A 19,148-nucleotide genomic window follows, 5' to 3' on the forward strand; every position below is an offset into this window, starting at 1 on the left:
GGTTTTGATTTAGGGCTGTGTATTTTGAGGGTTTGGGCAATTTCCTAGACAATGTTGCCATCAAACTCTGAAACTTCTTTTTTTGACTTTTGTAGTTTCCCTGCGTCATGTTGACTTGGTGTTGTTGTACTTGAATAGTTCTGTACCAGATGTGTCATTCTGTGCTTTTTTTGATCCAGTTCTGTTTGACTTCCCATATCAAAAGCAGAATGAAAGAGTCCAAAGGGAGCCATTGTGGGTGGACATAATCTAAAACTGCTTGGAGCCTAAACCAGGCTGTGATGAGTGCAGTTGCTCTGAAGTGACACCAGGCTGTAACGGCTCCTAAGGGCCACTCCATAGCTGAAAACTTCAGAGTGAGAAGTGCTCTAGTTCCTAATGTCAGTTTTGATCACTCATCTGGTTAACTACCCCAGCCCTTGTTTCCCCTTATGTCACTGAAAAGGACAAGGCAGATGTCCGCCTTTGAGTGAAGACAATCAGAGTGCAAAAGTCCTTTTCAGATAATTAAATCTATTTCTATTGCATAGATGTGGCTTTGTTCATATAAAGGGATGGTTGTTAGGTGACATTCATAAGCAAGGACAGTTGGCAAGCTCAGAATTGAATCATTTTACCTTTAATGACTGATATAATGACTTCAAACTGCTGCTTCGCCTAAGTGGGAGGCCTCAACAGGCAGCAAATACCAACTTCTATTGTTGGTGGTGAGAGTGACTTTACCTATTCAAAGCTGATTGTTTTTGTCTGCAGGTGAGTGTCAGGTAGGTGTTGTCTTTTTCTATTCTTCTCCCTACCACCTCTGAATAAGAGAATTATTAAGCTGGGAAAGAAGATTCGAGGTCATCTGGTGCAACACCCAGCTCAAAGCTACTTCTGAAGTGGCACAATTTTCCAGCTCTGTTTGTTCAATGGCATGATTACTGTGCACACCTGAGCTGGTTCAAAAGAAAACTACTTCAGCTGAAGAAACTAGCTGTTATGCACCTGCTACTGTTTAGAGTGTTCACATCTCAGTATACAGCCCCTTTACTTCTTGAGATTACTGGCATTAAAAGCTGTGAGACAGACATACCCCAAAATCTTTGTGTCATCGTTTTATAAGATGGATTTTTCCAGTGTCTAAAGCCTCATTAAGATGTTCCATGCTGGCAGAACATCTCTGGATATTACTGTGTCTGCTTGTCTCTTCCCCTCTCAGGGATTCTTTTTCATTTTTTTTTGGCTGCCAAATTGGGATGTCATAACAGCATTTGAGTTGGTTTCTGAACTGTCATGGTTTACAGGTCAGCTGTAATAAGGCAAAACAAAATGTATGGAAGTTATTTGTGAGGCATGGGACATCTTGAAGCACAAATCCCAGGAGATGGTGCAGGTTAATCAATGCTTGAGTGATGATATTTACAGCTCAACAAACCAGCAGAAATGTTAAATACAAATACATGGGACAATATTTAAGCAACCACTTCAGTATTTCTTGAACAGTTTGCCTCATTCTTTCCCCTGCCACTATGACTTAGTACACGGCTGAGAAAAGTGGGTGATTCTTTACACCACCCTTTCTTTTCTTATAAGAATTACAAGCTGGGGAAAGAATTTAATGTAGCCAATAAGCTCTTTAAAAACTTATGGAAGCATTTTCTTCATACATTAGTTTGCTCAGTTAAATCCCTTATTGTTCATCTATACTTTGACTTTCAGTTGACAAGGTAATATTTCCACTAATTTATTAAAAGATAGGATCAGATAGTTTAGGACGGATGTTTTGTGTTTTTAAATAGCTACATTTCAGCAGGAAAAATATAAAGAGCTCAGATGAGCTTGGTAGAGGCAGTTATGTGTCAGATGGAAGCAGCAGGAGACCAAACAGGAGAGAGCAGCAAGTCTGACAGTTCTCTAGACAAGCTGTTCATTTGACCAAGGGAGTGGGAAACATGCCCTTGGCTCATAATCAAGACTGAAAAGCTTCAGTGCTCTACACCTGCCTGTAGAATTTTCTCCTTGACTGTTTGCAGTGCAGTAGACAGGAGCATCTGATCATCTCATCACCTGAACTCTGGGTACCTGTGTTGAGTTCCACAGCTTGATACATCTGTTTCTTGTCTGTAGCTTGGTCTGTAATAGTTCAAAGATGTTGGAATTCCTATGTCCTGCCCCCTCCCCTTAGTGCACATATTCTGCCTCTTGGACAATGCTAAATGAGCACCAGAGGATATGCTGCAGATGAAATATTTTCACTGTTTCTCTGCCAGAAGACTGAGGAGCTGACTGGCAGAGACAGTTAAGTACTCATTGCTACCCCATAGGAAAGGAATTGTCTTTGATCCACCTTTACAATCTTGTAAGAATCTGTGACTGATTGCTTCACACCCAGTGTTTTTCCAAGTCCCTTCTAGAGAGTGTGTGATCTAATATCAGCAGTCTCTATCATGAAAAATTGCTTGGTTGAACTCTGTTCCCAGGATTCTTCGCTGCAGCTGCACACCAGTTCTCTATAAAGCTTTGATTGAAGGCTCCATGACTTGGCTCAAGAATCCTCCAATTTTAATTAAAAACAAGCACTTCCCAGGTTATCCCAGGAAGAAGAGGGACTAAACTCAGACTACACTGTGGGCTGCCACAGGGGTTGGCTGGAACGCTGAGTTCCCTCAGTGATTTGGTTGTCAGGTTTACAGCATGCACGTGCTGGTACTGCAATGTTATCCGTTCTCCCGAGTAAGAGGGGGCAAGTCCCAAGACTGAGTCATGTTTGGAGTCCCTGTTGCTGCAGGTTTCTCCCAGGGAGAGCTGTTTAGGGTGGTCCAAAGGGGACAAGTGAGTGTAGTTCAGATCTGAATGCTGCAGAGAATCAGAGCTCCCCTGCTCAAGCCCACTGCCAAGTGTTTGACAAATGTAGGTGTATTCCCAGGATATCAGTATTTTAGGGTACATAATAATGGAGTGGAACTGCCATTGAATATCTGCCTTGAGTAGCTGAAAGCTGAGAAACTCCGTTTCCAAATGCATGTTGTAATTTAAAAAGTAATTGTGTGGTTCTGAACTCATTGGGATTGGTTTTGCTCCTTTCCACAGGATTAGTCATCACCTACCTCCTTACCTAACTTCCTGAGTAGGACAGAGGGGTCCAATTGCAGAAGCCTGAGGAAGAGCTGGAACAGAACTTAACTTGTGATTTGCAGGGCTGTCTCTGACAGAGAGGTTTTCTGCCCAACCTATTGAAAGAAACTACGGAAACTCTGTCATTCCTGGATGAAATCTTTCTCAGATGGCTGAAAGAACAAAGTAGTAGCAGTCACGTTGTCTAATTGCTGTTGTATCTGGTTCATAATTTCTGTTTCCCCGTATTATAGTCCTTCTAGAGAAAGAAATAACAGAGCCACAAGGGTATCCAGAGGCACTGCTGCAGTGCCTGCACAAAGAGCAAGCTGCCTTTGAGCCCCATGCCAGCCTTTGCATTTGATATGCATCTATCTATCTATCTATCTATCTATCTATCTATCTATCTATCTATCCCTGGCAGCATTTATTTGTATTTGCAGCCCCCCCTTTCTAATCTCAGAGATGGGACAGCAACAGTGGTACATTTTTATTATTAAGGAATTTAAAAGATATGTAATACTGAAAAGAAAGGAGGCTTGCTGGTGTTCTAAATCTCTGTGTTCCTTAACAGAAAGTTCATTTTTTTCAACTTTCCTGAGATGGAAATCCTCAGTGGAGTAGTTAGAATAACAAACATAATCTGAGTGTGTAAGTAGAGTAGAATGCAAGAAAAAGTTTTATTTCATACTTCCTCCTCACAGACCTAAATATAAGATTTAAAACACTTAAGTGCTATTTTTCTTAACAGTTGGAGAACACCATGTTTCATGGCAGAGTTCCATATTTCTTGGGGGTTGTTACAATGGATTTTTTCTTTTATTTGTGACAAGCCAAAACACTTATTATATCAAAGCAAAAGGCTGGGTTTTTTTTTCCTTACAGACTCACTGCGTGGGGAAACTTTGGAACATGGGTATATCTTAACCATTTTGAAAGTGAAAATTCTTATGCTTATCCCAGATATTGTGGGCATGATCCTTGTGTTTCAAGTTCCTAAAGAAACCAGCACAAAACAGAGAAATGGAAAAAAGGGTGGGAAATTCTGCTGAAACTTACAAGGAAAACCAAGCAAATGCAGATATACATGTTAAGCAAAAGGTTTCACATATTTTATATTGTTGTGGTTCTAGAAATGGAAGAATAACTTTATGCTTCTCTCTTATCTTTTTTCCTGCTAATGATGACTATGCACATAAAATCAGAAATAGTATGTAAGTTTCTGCTTAGTTGGCATCAGAATTATTATTCTTGAGGCTGGTAACTTATTTAGTGAGTTGGAATGTCAGCAACAAGCAGTTGTTCTGTAAGGAAAAAGCAAGCTGTGGTTCATGCTTGTGCCTCATTTTCCTTTCTTTTGTGATATCAGGGGGTGTGTGTTTAGAAAATACACCAAGCAGGTGGAGTACTCCAAAGAAGTCTGGCTAACATGTTTCTATTGAATAGATTTAAAGGAAAGTGTGAGGTCTGCTACCAAGTTACTGTGATAGAGATGTGCCTGACTTGTGCTTGCAGTGGGAGTGAGCGTTCACCACTGTGAAAAGATTTGCATTCATCTTCACTATCACTTCCCTGGCATATTTAAGGTATCCTATTGTAACCACTTGACCTTGAGGAAAAGAATGCCATAGATATAAAGGTTGCAGTGTTTGGAAGAAAGATCCAAGTTGGGTCCTGTGTTTGGCCTTGCTGGATTAAAAATAGTTCATGGCTGACTTGGACTCTGCACCATTTTTCCCCAGTGAGGTCAGTGCATATTGAATGGTTGGGTTGTTAGGAGGGGTCTGTGTGAAAAATATTTGATGGGAAAATGTGTAGAAATAGACCTGACTGGAATTAATGTTTATAGGTAGCCGGCATGAAAGGAATTGTTACATAGGGACACTAGGTATTACACTCAAAATCATGTTTAAGAGCAAAGAGGAAGCACACCTTATATGTTACATGTCAAGAACTTTTTGTTTCTTGCTACTATAGTTGAAATGTGAAATTATCAATACAGATCTAATTGTTACAGGAAAAAGAAAGAATAACATTGCCCTGAAATTTTTCTGCACATTGCTGAAAAATTTCAGCAGGACTAGTTTCTAGTCCTACCACTGCTTGCCTTTCTGAGGCTTCTCTGGGTCTGCAGGACAGCAGTTTAATTCTGGGGCGTATGGAGGAACTTACAGCAAGTTGTTAACATATGGAGTGCTTCACTAGGACAAATCTGACATTCCCGTGGATGGTTTCTTCTTCCTTGTGCCAGGATTCATGTCAGGTCATTTTTTGTTTACTAACAAGGTTTCACATACTTGATCTTTCTTCTTTGGTCTGTGGCTCTGTTATATATAAATTTACTGTCTGCATCATGATATATATGCACGTTAGAATCTACTTTGTCCTCTGTGCTACCCTAAAACCAGTTTTGTGCAGCTCCAGGTCTGCATTTCTTTAGCCAAATAGTGTGAGTCATTTTAGCTGTGGAGTCTCCAGCATCAAGGCTGTGCTGCAGGTCCCATGCCTGTACTCCATGCTGCACCCCATGTCCACACTCCTGGTCACACAGGTAGTTTAGGAAAGGCTATCTGAAGGTGCCATGTGCTCTCTTGGATAAAGCTTGTGAGGATTGGTCTAGAGATTAATAAGGTCCCCTGATTTGTTGGATGAGGTTCCTGTTGGAGTGCTAGGTAACATTTCACAGACTAACAGAACCAATGAGTTTGGAAAAGACCTCTGAGATCATCGAGTCCAACCCACGACTGAACACCACCGTGTCAACCCCTGAGTGCCACATGCAGTCTGACAGTCTTTCCTTAAGCACCTCCAAAGTCGGTGACTCCCCCACCTCCCTGGCAGCCCGTTCCAACGGCTGGTTAAGAAGAGTTAATGGCTAAGGAGAGCTGTGCTTACTGGGATTATTTCGGGCAGGATGCTCACTCCCGGTCCCGGGGGGCGGCGGATGTCCCGTGACGAGAGCCCCGGGAGCGGGGGGAGCCGCGGGAGCGCGGGGCGCTGCCTCTCCCGCTGCTGCCGCCAGAGGGCGCCGCGGCCGCCGAGCGCCTCCCCCCGCTGCCGGCGCTGGCGGCCGGTCCTGCCGGGAGGAGGGAAGGGGAAGGCGGCAGCAGCAGGAGGAGGAGGAGGAGGAGGGCGGGCAGGCAGGCGGCGACCGCGGCACCGCCACCAGCCGGAGGCCGCTCGCCCGCGCTCCTGCGGCAGAGGCGGGCAGCCGGGCGCACCGTGCCCTTCGCCTCCTCCCCGCGCCGTGCGGCTCAGCGGCCCCCGCCAAGATGTCTCGGGAGCCAGGCTGCAGCCGCTGGCTCCTCTTCGCTGCCTGCGCCCACCTCGTCTTCCTTCTCCCGCCGCTCCGCGCCCGGGGTGAGTGGCGGGGGCCGGGCCGGGACGCCATGGCGAGGTGAAGGGAGGAGACCCGGGACGCTCGGCCCCTCCGGGGAGGAGGGCACGGAGAGCCGGAGAGCTCGGAGCGGCGCCGGAGCCGCCGCCGCTTCCCGGCCGCTGTGTCCCGGCTGGCGAGGAGCCGAGGTGCCCCGTTGCCGAAGTTTGTTGGCGGTCAGGGCTGGAGCGCGGCCGGGCGGCGCGGGATCCCTGCGAGGTTCCGGCTGCGGGGGGAGCGGCTCTTGCCCCCGGGGCGGGGTGCGGGGCCAGGGCGTGCGGGCAGGGACAGCCCGCACCGGGGAAACCGGCCTGGGAGCCGGAACAGCTTCGGGCAGCAGCCGAGCCCCGCGCGGAGCACTCGTGCTTGTGTCTGGGCAGCGCCGCACCGACGGAGTGTTCTGCTCGGGTGTGGGGGGGAAAGGTAAAGCCGCCCGCCTAACATGCCAGCCGAGAGGAAGGAAATATATTACTGTGTTTTAGAGATGTTTTTCATGTGTCTAGTCAGCTGGGAGAAGATGAAAGGAGAAGGATTATTAGAATGTCAGCGATTGGGTTGCTACAGGCTCCTGGAGTTGGGAGCTGCTGGCGTGAGTGTAAGAGGCAGAAGTAAATGTTTACATCTGTGCTCTTACTCATTATTTCTATTCCTGAATATTTCCATCTCTTTCAGCATAACCTTGTCAGTTTGTTGTGATCCTTTGGATTTGATTCTCTTCCACTGCTATGGGTTGTGCGTCAAAATCATGCAGGGGAAAACTGGTGATAATAAATCACGTTTCCAGCAAAGTAAAACTGTGATATTTTGGTTTTCCCTCTGCTAAACACTTTTCCTTTCACAGACATAGCTTAGTTTTTGGAGGAGTCCTAATACTCTACAGCTCTTCCTGAAGCTGCATTTCATTCTTTCCAGGATGAGTAGTTTTGCTCCAGTAAGGTACTATAGCACTTCTAATGGCAAACAGATTGTAGTCAGAGAATAGCAGATTCAGTTTTTCCCATATCTGTGTTTATTGTACATGCATAGATACCTACCTACATGCAGGTAGAAAGCAGAAATGGAAACACTTGTGTTCTTGTTTCGTAGGTCTTGATTTAATCCTTGTATGGGATTTATTTACCAGAAGCTTCCTGCATTATCATGGTTTTCTTTTTGTTTTTTAATACCTGTTTATGTTACAGAGTCTGTCCTTTCCCAAATAACCCATGCTTTTGAGATGGCCTGGATAGTAAATTTGTTCTTCAAAAACAGAAATAATTTGAATTGCCTTCCACAGAAGCAAACAGCTTGTCTGTCAGTAGTTGGGTAATTTCATAAATTCCAGTTTGCAAGTGGCAGCTTACAGAATGGGAAAATGTATTCAGATGATTTTGTATGGAGTAACTTCTAGGCAATCAGAAGGGATCATGATGATGCTTTTTCTTCTACTGTTCTTGCTTGCCTTTTTTAAAGACAGTGGTGTACACATTGAGCCATTCCAGTGGTTCAGAGTAGTGATTTCAGCTGCCTTCTTCCCATATGTGCCATTTGTGTAAAGAAATAGGAGTAGTTGCTTATATTTTATGAAAAGCTTCAGATGCTGCAAATTTGCTTGCATCAGCCTCTCCTCTTCCTCCTCCCCCTGCTCTCTCCCCATTTTGTGCTGAAGAATCTGTAATACATTCTTATCTGGCTAGACCAGAGTCTTTGATGCTGATAGTGAAGAAATATTATAAATATCATAAAAGCTTGCATTTAAATACACAAAACTAATTTGTAGTGCTCACAGGCTGTCTCATAATGGAAGATCCCATCTCTTTGACTGAAAATATCAGTGCAGATTTTCTCTGCAATCACGTCAATCCATAGAACCTTATGTTCTTTGAAAACTTCTATGGGGGAAGAAACCCAACCAAAACAAAAATAGGTCTTTCATTAAATTATTATTAGAAGTGTAAAGAAATTCTGGTTTTAATGTTTTCTCTACTACATAGAACGTAATCACTGGCTGTCATTATTCAAAGTGGTTATTATCAGTCACAGTTTTGCCATACATGAAGTCATAGAATTGTTACTTTTTTGTAGCTCATTGAAACTGACCCACAGCTCAGTGAGGGTCATTCCAACCTGGTCAGTATTCCCCCAGGTTGGAATGACCCTGGGGTCAGTCAACCTTGAATCAGACTGTGAAAGAGGAATATAACAGAAGTATTGCTTTTCTGTCTCAGGTGGATTAGTCTGTGAAAGCAGAGAGTTAACTCCTCAGTTTTAACAGCCTTGGCACTTCAAGGACATATAATTTCAAACGTTTGGTAGTTGTTTATGCATGTAAGAGTATTACCAAAGAAAGGATTGCTACTACATATAAAATGTGATATTGTATAATTGTATATATTTATACAGTGTGTTGTGTTTTAATGCTGCAGTGTTTACATCCACTTTTCCATCCTGCACATATTCTTGCAGTTCGGTGGCTGAACAATGAAAATAATTGCTGAGTTTAACTTTCTAGTGTTATAAGCAAGTCTACTTACTTATCAAAATTTTAATGGAAATACCAGAACACTTGACAAAAATGAATAGGAATTGAACTGAATAGGAGTTCTCATATAAAATGTCCAGGTTTTGAATGGATCCAAAAATGTAGTCTAGCTTTTCCAGTGGATTTTAGTCATGCTCTCAAAAGGTATAAAGATAAGATTGGTGATAATATAGAACTTTAAAGTCTTTCTAAAATTTCTTTCCTTTTCTTATCCTCAGTTCTTGGCCATTTAGCAAAAGGAGGGGAGGGCTAGTGATTGGTTTGCTTTTGTCTGCTTGTGCCAGATGACATGATGTTAATGCACAACGTGTGTTAACAACCTTCAGAGTACACAATGCATTAAATAATGAAGTGACAAATACAAGATTACAGTTGCATTTAAGATGGTGCCTTGCTGTTTTTTTCTGCTTTGGATAGCTTTGTTTGCAAGAAACTGTATAGTTAATTACCCTGGTCTTTTGGTTACTGTGGTATCTACAGGGCTTGAACTTTTTCCAGCTAGTAAAATTCTTCTTGCAATGTATTTTCTCTGTGCTCTGTGGCAAGTCCAACTGAGGTATGCTTACCTTGTATTGGAAAACTCAAAAAGGGCTTGGGGAAATTCTGGATTTTTCAAAGCTACCTCTAGCTCCAGAGAGGGATATGTGCTTTAGGGAGTTATACTGAAAGAAATCCATTACAATGGTCTGAATTAATAATGATGTTTGAGCATGAAAAGTTACTGTTTTGTTTTAGTAGCATCTAATAGCTCCTAGACATAGGTCATTCTTCTTTGTGCATGTATGCCTTGCACACCACAAAAATACATCCTTCACACAGAGAATTTACGGTTTTTGCCTGTGTTGTACAAGTGACCTGGCCATGAGCTGCATCTGGAGTTAGAATTTTTTTATCAGTGGTTCATTCCTGGGACCATCTTTTTCAGAAACCTCCTGGAAGTGAATTGCATGTGAATGAATTAATCTTGGAGTTGTCCATTTGTGCCAAGGCTCTGTATTTTCTACCTACCCTGTGGTCCATTTTTTTTTATGTTGTAGGCCAAATAAATTTACCACGTTCTTTTCCTGCTGCCATTTTCCCAGTAAATCCTTAGAAGGGGATATTTATTTGCATGCTGAGAGACCCAGTTGCTTAGCCAGAAGAGTCTTGGCCACAGCTGCCTGCTGAAGACTGCTTTATCAAATTAGATGTGCATAACAGATTTGCTAATCAGGTAGAAGAGTGCTGCTAAGAAATTAAAACAGTCTCTGTGCATGAAAAACTTCACTATTGTTGGGTGAAGAGTCTTATGGCTTTTTTGGTGGTGTCTTCAGGGGTCTGTTAGTGTGTTTTATGAATGGTTCTTCAGTAGCTTAAAAATAGTCTGAACAGTTCTTGTCTTATTAAAATGTATTAGCTGGAAAAAAGTCTTCCTTATATACTTAATGTAAAAGATACCAAGTCATTTTAATGTGTTTAATTGTTGAAAAAGGAGGGGAAGCTGCCTTAGTGAAATCACATGGAATAAGAATAATGGTACAGCAAGAGACTTTAGCATTCATTGCATGTATTGGTTTGTTGAATAAATTATATGTGTAAGTGTTGAAATTGCACTGTGTGACAGAGTCAGAGCTGGTTGATTTTCAAGACTCTTCTTCTACAATAATGATCCATCCCCACATGCAGGAAGGCAAGCAAAGATGGTAGGAGGCCCACATGCACAAACAGGAGCTCCTGACAAAGCTCAAACATAAAAAAGGAAGCACACAAGAGATGGAAATACAGTCAGGTAACACGGAGACACTGTCTGAGAGTGCAGGTATGCCATTAGGAAAGCCAGGGCCCACCTGGAGTTGAATCTGGTGAGAGATTCAACTTGTGAAAGGTAAGGAAAAGGGCTCCTGCAGGTGTATCAGCAAAAGGGAGACTAGGGAAAATAATAACAGGCCTTCTTATCAATGGAGGACAGGATTAAATAAGTACATGAAAGAGTGCAAGGAGCTTGGAACCTTCTTTGCCTTGATCGATATTATTAGAACTCACCTTCAGCCCAGGCCCCTAAAATTCATGAGAAAGTCTGGAGCAAAGGAGAGTTACTCCCACTGGAGGAGGACTGCTTTAGGGAACATTTAAACAAACTGGACATGCAGAAGTCCACAGGACCTGGTGGCAGTCACATACAAGCTCTGGCGGAGTTTGGCAATGTCAGTGCGAGACTTGATAATCTTTGAAAGGTGATGGTGACTGGGGGAGGTTCCTCAAGACTAGAAGAATATCACCCTGGTCTTCTAGGAGGCCAAGGATAAGTTAGCTAGTGGTACCTCAGTCCCTGGGAAGGTGCTGGAGCAAATAACCCTCAGTATCCCTGCCAAACAAGGAAGGACAAGACAAACATGTGAAGGACAAGAGGGTGACTGGGAGAATTCACCATGTTTTTATGAATGGGCACTCGTGCTTACCAGCCCAAAGGACCTCTGTGAGGACATGACTGCCTTCATGAATGTGGGGAAAGCAGTGGGTGTTGTTCATCTCAGCTTCAGCAAGGAGTTTGAGCTCAGTCCAGTCTCCTACAATGTCATAACAAACTGGTGGAAGTATGGGCTGTGTCAGTGGACAGTGAAGTGGATAGAAAGCTGTCTGACTTGGTGGGCTCTGACGAGTGGCATGGTGGCTCCTGTAGTGTTTAACCTTTCGTTAATGACAATGGAGTGTGCACACTCAGGGAATTTGCAGAGAGTATTAAATGTGCAGGGGGAGTTGTTGCTCCAGCTGGCTGTGCTGCCATTCAGAGGGAGCTCAGCAGGCTGGATAAGCAGGCCTACAGGAAACTTGGGAAGCTGAGTTCAGTGAAGGGAAATACAGAGTTCCCCCATACAAGAGGGCACCCCATGCTACACTGCACACGGGGGGCACATTGTCTGGGAAACAGCTTTGCAGGGCAGGACTTGAGAGTCCTGGCATGCAGAATCTGATCATGTACCAGCAGTGTTCCTCTGTGGCCAAGATGGCCAGCAGCCCCCTGAGCTGCTGGGGGAAGAGTGTTGGCAGCAGGGCAAGGGAGGTGATGCCTCCTGTCTGCTCTGCACTGGTGTGACACACCTGGGGTGCTGCATCCTGGTCTGGGCTTTCCAGTACTAGAGAGATATGGAGATACTGGAGTGAGTCCAGCAAAGGACCCTGAACATCATAAATAGATTGGGACCCCAATGGACAAGGAGAGGCTGAAGGAGTTGGAGCTGTTTAGCTTGGAGAAAAGAAGGTTCAGGGAGAAGCTCCAACATGTAAATACCTGATGGGATGCAATAAAGAAGACAGAGCCAGACTGTGGTAATTAACAGGACACAAATCATTTTACACAAATTGAAATACAGGAAATTCTCTTGGAACATAACTACTTCTTTCTTTGGTTTTTATTTATTTTGTTGTTTGGGTTTTTTTTTTTAATTTAAGAATGAACACTGGAAGAGGTTGCTCAGAGAGTTTATGGAGTTTGTTTGAGGAAATAATCAAGACCTAACTAGACAAGGTCCTGAGGATCCAGTTCTGGGGGGTTGAACTAAATGACCATTAGGGATCCTTTCCAACCTCAACAAATCTGTGGTTCTGTAGTACCAGGATGAGTAGGTTGCTTAATTAATTCCCTGAAGAGCTTTATCTGTGCTCTCAAAAATGTGGTGTGAAATAGATGATCTGATTATTGTTTGATTTGTTTCAAGGATCATGTGTGTTAATATTTTATAAAGCTCAGGAGCAGTGTGGCATGGGTTATTGAATGCACTGTGGTGACAGAGGCAGCATCTCTTGTCAGTCACAGTTGTCTTAGGTTCCATGTGTCATTCCTCAGGTGCATATTAAAACCTGAAAATTAGGCTTGTGAATAAACTGAATTTATGAGGTGACACTTCTTCAGGTTAATACTACATAATTAATACATTTCCTGGAATAAGGATGCTATGTGTTGATCTTGTAATTAGAATTGTGTCAAGAGGAAGGTGTGGATCTGGTTTGTTAGGGGAAGCTATTCCTTGTCTGAGCTGTAAATACTGCTATATTGTGAGAAAAGAAGGAAAATTACATTTTTTCAGTTGGTTAGAGCCTGGTGCTCATAACATGCATTCAGTCCCTGTACTCGCCACTCATTTAAGAGTTGTGGGTCCCTTCCAACTCAGAATATTCAGTAATTCTGATTTATGACCACCATGAGTCTGAGTGTTAGAATGATTTTTGGGAGGTCTGGATCCAGCTGTGTGATTTGACATGCAGGTTAACCAGCACCTGAGATGTCACTGTGAACCTCAGCTCCTGGACACTTGATGAAATTTGATCTCCAGCTGGAAGGGCATAAGGATGTAGGTGTTCAGAGGTGGGGCACCCTGGACCTAGGACAATCTTGTCTTGCTGTCCTATATTGTAGGTTTCTAGTGCATCAAAGGAATGGTTTACTAATGGCTAACAATTCACTCTGAAGTGAATAATAAATAATAAATAAATAAATAAATAATAAAAATTTGTCATGAGACAATCCAGTTGAATCTGTTTTCCACCCCAGATTTTAAGAAAGCCATCAATTTGACCATGAAGAATAGCATCTTGAATTCCTTCCAAATTGTAATAATTTGCTTTCATTTGCATCTTTTTAATGCTTTTAAGTAAAGGATTTCTTAAGAAGAATCTTAGCAAGGCTTTCTTATGTTAAATGGAACTACTTTTACAAAAGAGCAGGCTGAGACAAATTGACTACATCAACAACAAAAAAAGTAGCACCAGAACCCATTTTATGATTATTTTTTCTAATACAAACCAGAAGTGTGTCAAAGGTGGTGTCACTATAAATAGTTTAAGCTAATACTACTTCATTGCAGATTAGTTGTGTGGGGACCCTGTTCTTTTTGTAACATATATTTGGGTCCCATACATTTACAAGTTTCAATGTTGTTTAAAGGTAGCATTCAAAGCCTGTGATGGGCATCTTCACTTTTGATAGAAATTTCTGTCAGCCAATGTAAGTTTCTGTGGTTCTAAGAGAAGCTTTGGTAATTCAAACTTCAACCTAAAAGCAGTGCACTGCAGGTCTCCTGTGTGGTAGCACATTAGGCTGTTACCAAGTGAGCTACTGGACTGAACAGATTTTTTTTTAAAGGGATTTATTTGCCTTAAAGCCAAGAAAAATTGGCTTCATATCAGAGTGATTTTTTTTCCAGTGATGGTGTGGGACTGTCAGGCAGCAAATGTTTAAATTTTTTAAAAACAGACTCTCATGTTCACAAAGATTATTACAAATACAGTATCATTTAAGGTGAAAAATCTACCTAAATGATTAAGGGGGGGAGGGGAGTTGGGGTTTTTTTGCTGCAGAACTTCATCAGTTGTGAAAGTGAGCTGCTGTAATATGAAAGAAGTCTGTTTTTTCTTTCAGCTTTTGCTGTAAGTGTAGTTTCTGAAGGTGCAGAAGATGAGACTGAACTACCAGTGCTGCAGGTAATAATTTTCAGTTGCTAGAGCAGGAACATTTTACAGACATTATAAAATAAACTGGAATAGACCTGAGCAAAAAAAAAAAAAAAGCCTAAGATCTGTGGCATTGATTATTTTAATTATTGACTTCAGTAGTACCAAATTTCATGTGATGTCTTTCTGTTCTGGGTCATACAAGTTCTTAGTGCTATTGCTGTTGAGAAAAGTTTTGAGTGTATAACCTTTATTAATTCAAAGTTTTTGAGTATATAAACATTATTAATTCAAATTAATTCATTTTCCTTTTTTCTTGGTTTTGTTAAATATAGACTACATAGAGAGGGAAATGGCTGCCTCTCTGCCAAATTAGCATTATTACATATTACCACTCAGGTCACGGCTGAAGCAAAGCTCGTGTATGAAATTTCAAATTATCCAGATGAGGAGAACTAATGGTCAGAGCTATCCCTAGCTTTAAATAGCATCCTGAGTGTTAGGTGTGTGTGACTGCATGTCCTTTCAGAGACTTCTGACTACTGTTTGTATATGAGCACATATTTTTAACAGATATTTCTGTATGTATAAAAGAAATTTAAAGGAGGAAAACAAAAGAATTGGAATGAATCAATGGTTAGAATCTATAGCTGCCATTTAGATCTAGTGATCTGACATCAAATACAATAGCAGTATAGTCAGAAGTATATGTTTCTAAATAATTTTTGGTTTTGATGATGACTGCTATAACTACAGTAATTTTTCTAGGTGAAAAATATTCCTGTTGCAAAGTGCTGATCTGCCTCAGTGGCTGGGAGACTCTGTTGTTATTCCTGATATGTTGCTGGTTGTTAAATTCCATCACTGTCTCAATCCAGCTGTTACCTTCTTATATAGGATATAATTTATGAAAGCTTTCCTGCTATTTTACACTTTCAAAACCTTCCCTCAGATGAGGTCAGAGGTGCTTCCTAGAACTCTTCAGGCCAAAATACCTTTTTCCCCTGTTTTTTAAAAAATAGCATTAACAGGACTATAACAGGCAACAATTGTTTTGTGTTTTAATAAAAGTAATTTTAAATATGGCTTATTCTTCACACAGTGTACCACAAAACACAAAGGTTTTTGTTTGCATGGAAAGTCAATCTTCTGTGGTTTTCTGATCCAGGTTAGCTTTGAATGTTAACTTTCTGTGCTATATAACAACAAAGTTGTGTATAGCTATCAAAATAAATTAATCTTATAACACATTTTAAACTTTATTCACCCAGGCAGCAGGAAAAGGATCATAAGAATGGATGCAGTTGCAGTAATTTTTGGAAAGGTTTTACAGATGGCTACCAGGGAAGTTGGAGCTTATTCATTTCAGTGTAAAAGTCAGAGGAAAGATCATCTGATGCAAGTAGAGCTAAAAGGATTACATACATCTGGTATTTAAAAAAATGAAAGGGGCTCAGTATTTAGAAACAGAACTTGTCTCAAGGGTAGGAAAACTATGTATGAGATTATTACTGAGGAAATGTGTGGCACGTCTGTCTGAAAGTCTTGAAACACTGGAACCAAGATAGGTCTTACAATGTTCTTATGCAATTAGTAAAGATGAGTTTGATTTTCATGTGGACAAACCAAAGCACTGGAGTGCTGACACCTGGGATAAATTGTGCACCAAATGAAGGCTCTGTTTTCCTTCCTACAATTTTCTAGGCAGTGCAGAGATACCTGATGTTTGTGATACCTGAGTAAATTCCAGTGCAGTCATGTTATGTGCAACAACCTTTTGATATTTGTCTTGATATAAATTGCATTTGAGTCTTCCTTTAAAAATTGACAGAAGATAGATTTGATAGAAAAAATTGATAGATTCCTTTAGTTTTGATAGAACCTTGATAGTAGATTAAATTAATAGAGTGCGTTTTTTTCCTACACTGAACAGGTGTGTTTTTATTGTAGAGCTCCATATTCCAAACCTAGTGCTCAGAAGATACATAATTAAAAAAAAAAAAGACATTGTTAGTAATAATTTAAAGAGCTCTGGTATAAATTGAGTAATGGAAAAGCATTTTCTCTGTTTTTTTCTTACTCTTACTGTATTTTCTGAGTCATAGTATGCAAGCATGTAGGATATTTCTTGCAATTCTTGATGATGAATAAAGTTTACTTTATTTTTCATATTAGTTTTCGAGTTAAAACTTTTATGTATACGTTTATAATCTGAGGAGTGCTTTGACTGGCAGTGTGTTTCTGTATAAATATTTGAGGCTTTTTGTATATTCTTACTTGGTTTTTTTTCTTTCTTTCTTCTAGAACTCTGAAAAAAGTAGAACAATTAGTAGAATAGGCAGAGGTAAGTAGAGTATAGGGCTGTTTCACAAATACTTTTTTTTTTCTTTTCTTGGTTCATGTAGTCTCATCAAACAGAAAACTGAATCTTTGACTTTACTTGCAGTTCTTGTAGTTAAGTTTTCTGTGAACGTGTGCTCTTGCACTGTGAAAAGGATGAATTGCTTTTTGTAGTGCACTATAGTTTAAAATAAAATTTTATGATACTTAGCTGTTCCTCTAACAATTTAAGATGAAACTGAATTTTACCATTCTGCTAGGCTCTAACTGTATTCATAGTAACTAGGGTTATTGTAAATTGCTTGTAACAAATTATAGTTACTTTGTAATATCTAGAAGCAAGTATTTAGGAAGCATGTCAAACATTAATGGGTAAAATAGTGGTAAAACTTTTTGCTGCTGGACAGATGATAAATAATGAAAATAAAAATTCTGCAAGGTTCTGCCTTCTCTGAAGACCAGTCTGGTGTCCTTCTGGCAAAAAGTTAACAGACCTGACTTGCATTCTCTGTGCTGTAACTGTGGACTTTTCACTCTGCTAAACCCTCAGGACTTGGCTCTGCTTGTTCTGAAAGGACCCAGCTTAATCATGTCAATGCTGGGAGGGTATGAGGGGCACTGGAGAAAGTGAAGGTTTGGTGGTGTCTTTCCTCTTACTGCTGGTAAAAAAATGTAGTGGGTTAGATGGACTGCTGGTCTGATGCAATACATCATTTTTTTTGCCTCTTCTTAATAAAGTTATTTTGGTTTCAGGGGTTTTTTTGTGTTTTGGGTTTTTTTTAAGGTCTTTTAACCCATTTCTATAGGTAAAATGTAAGGGCTTGAAACAGACTGCAGTTCTTGATGGTTCTTAGTTCCTCTGATATTTCATTCTTCTCTTTTGAACTGTTACATACAGATCAGTAGCCCCTTTGGAAATTAATCTTTCAAAAGACTGTTTTTTCTCTTGCTTCATTGGGTCTTTCTCAGCTTGAGAAACAATTGAGGTGTTCAATATTGTAACTGTTTTCTGCTGACATTTTCATACACTGAATATGTCTTTTATTAAGGACTTTACCTATAGCAAAGGAAACTATTTCCATTTGATTTAATCATCAGAGTAGATGTTATCTCACTCCTAGAAAGTATGCTATTGTGGAATGTCACAGGTGGTGTTAAATGTACCATAAGAGAAACCAAGTGTAGTTCAGATGCTTCCATATCTGTAAATATACTGCTACTAAATCAGCAGTTACTAAAAACCAGGTAGTGTTTGCTTTTTGTCTCTGTAGGTGTTTTTGGTGTTGTGCATGTAGATTTAGCCCTCTGGCTCTCATTAGCATCAACAAAGTGTAGTTTCAATTTTCACACTGATTTTAATTTTTGCACAGGAAATCTAGCAAAGATCTTGCTAGATAGCAATTAGTTGCTATTCAGAAGTTTTTATTATGCATGGGGTTTTTAAGCAGTTTGGTGGTTCAGAGCATGAGCACTGTTGATTCCTACACTGTGTAGGAAAAAAGGGAAATGAATACTGATATCTATCCAATGCTTTTTCCACCTCTGTAATATATCACCAGAAACCTCATACAATTTGACAGTTGTCTTGATGAATAAGCTAATAACTTGAGGGAAAATAATATTGAAGGGAAAATAGAAAAACATCTAACTGCAGCTTTGAGCTGTCACAGGTCTAAATTAACAAAATTAACAAATAACTTTTTAGAGCAACAAAGCAATATAATCAATAGCAGTCTTCTCATAACCTTAGTGCAGATATTTGTGGTTATTTTCCTTGTGATCCTTCTTCATGGGCTCAGTTTTACTCTTTTTCCTTGTGATTACTTCTTTCCTTCTTCGGACTTTCCTTCTTTTTTTTTTTAAGTTTTTGTTTGGGTTTTTTTTTGGTTTTTTTTTTTTTTTTTTTTTGTGAGCTTTGTCCTTTCTCCACAAAAAAAAACCAAAAAAACAAAAAAACAACCCCCCCCAAAAAAAAAAACAACAACAAAACCCACAACATTCTGTACAGATCTCCTGGGCATTAGTTTCTTTCCTTGTGGCGCTGTCTCAAGTTTTTATATTCTGAGTTTCCTGGTACACTTTCTACACAGTATCTGTCAAGTTCAGCCTTTTATGGCCAAGCAGTCCTCCTCATTGATTGATTAATTAATTGATTGATTAAGTAGTTAATGGTCTTGAGTGGGTTAAACAGCATAGATAACTCAAGATAGAACTCTTGGTAAGAGTTCTGGAAAAGGCATCTGTCCTCTCCCTTTTATCATCTCATCCTCTGTTGTTGTCTGCTGTGCTCTGATTCTGAATGGGAACGTATCTTCCTATTTTCCAAGATTTCCAAGTATTGAGGGATTATTCTGTCTCCTGTTATCAAGAAAATTTGGCTACCTGCTT

General features: G+C 40.6%; 1 protein-coding gene across 2 annotated transcripts in view; it reads left to right on the forward strand.

The window, feature by feature from the left end:
- Positions 1–6,232: 6,232 nt before the first annotated feature.
- Positions 6,233–19,148, forward strand: part of B3GLCT (beta 3-glucosyltransferase) — a 47,106-nt gene continuing 34,190 nt past the window's right edge. The window contains exons 1-3 of one of the 2 annotated variants that reach the window (XM_050976221.1): positions 6,253–6,456; positions 14,389–14,450; positions 16,725–16,764. In XM_050976221.1, the coding sequence (XP_050832178.1) occupies positions 6,369–6,456; positions 14,389–14,450; positions 16,725–16,764 (190 nt within the window). In that variant the 5' untranslated portion in view covers positions 6,253–6,368. Of the gene's footprint in view, positions 6,457–14,388; positions 14,451–16,724; positions 16,765–19,148 lie in introns of both variants that reach the window. The other variant, XM_050976224.1, reaches the window with a different exon arrangement.

Source organism: Serinus canaria, chromosome 1, assembly GCF_022539315.1.
Source record: "Serinus canaria isolate serCan28SL12 chromosome 1, serCan2020, whole genome shotgun sequence".
Classification (NCBI taxonomy): domain Eukaryota; kingdom Metazoa; phylum Chordata; class Aves; order Passeriformes; family Fringillidae; genus Serinus; species Serinus canaria.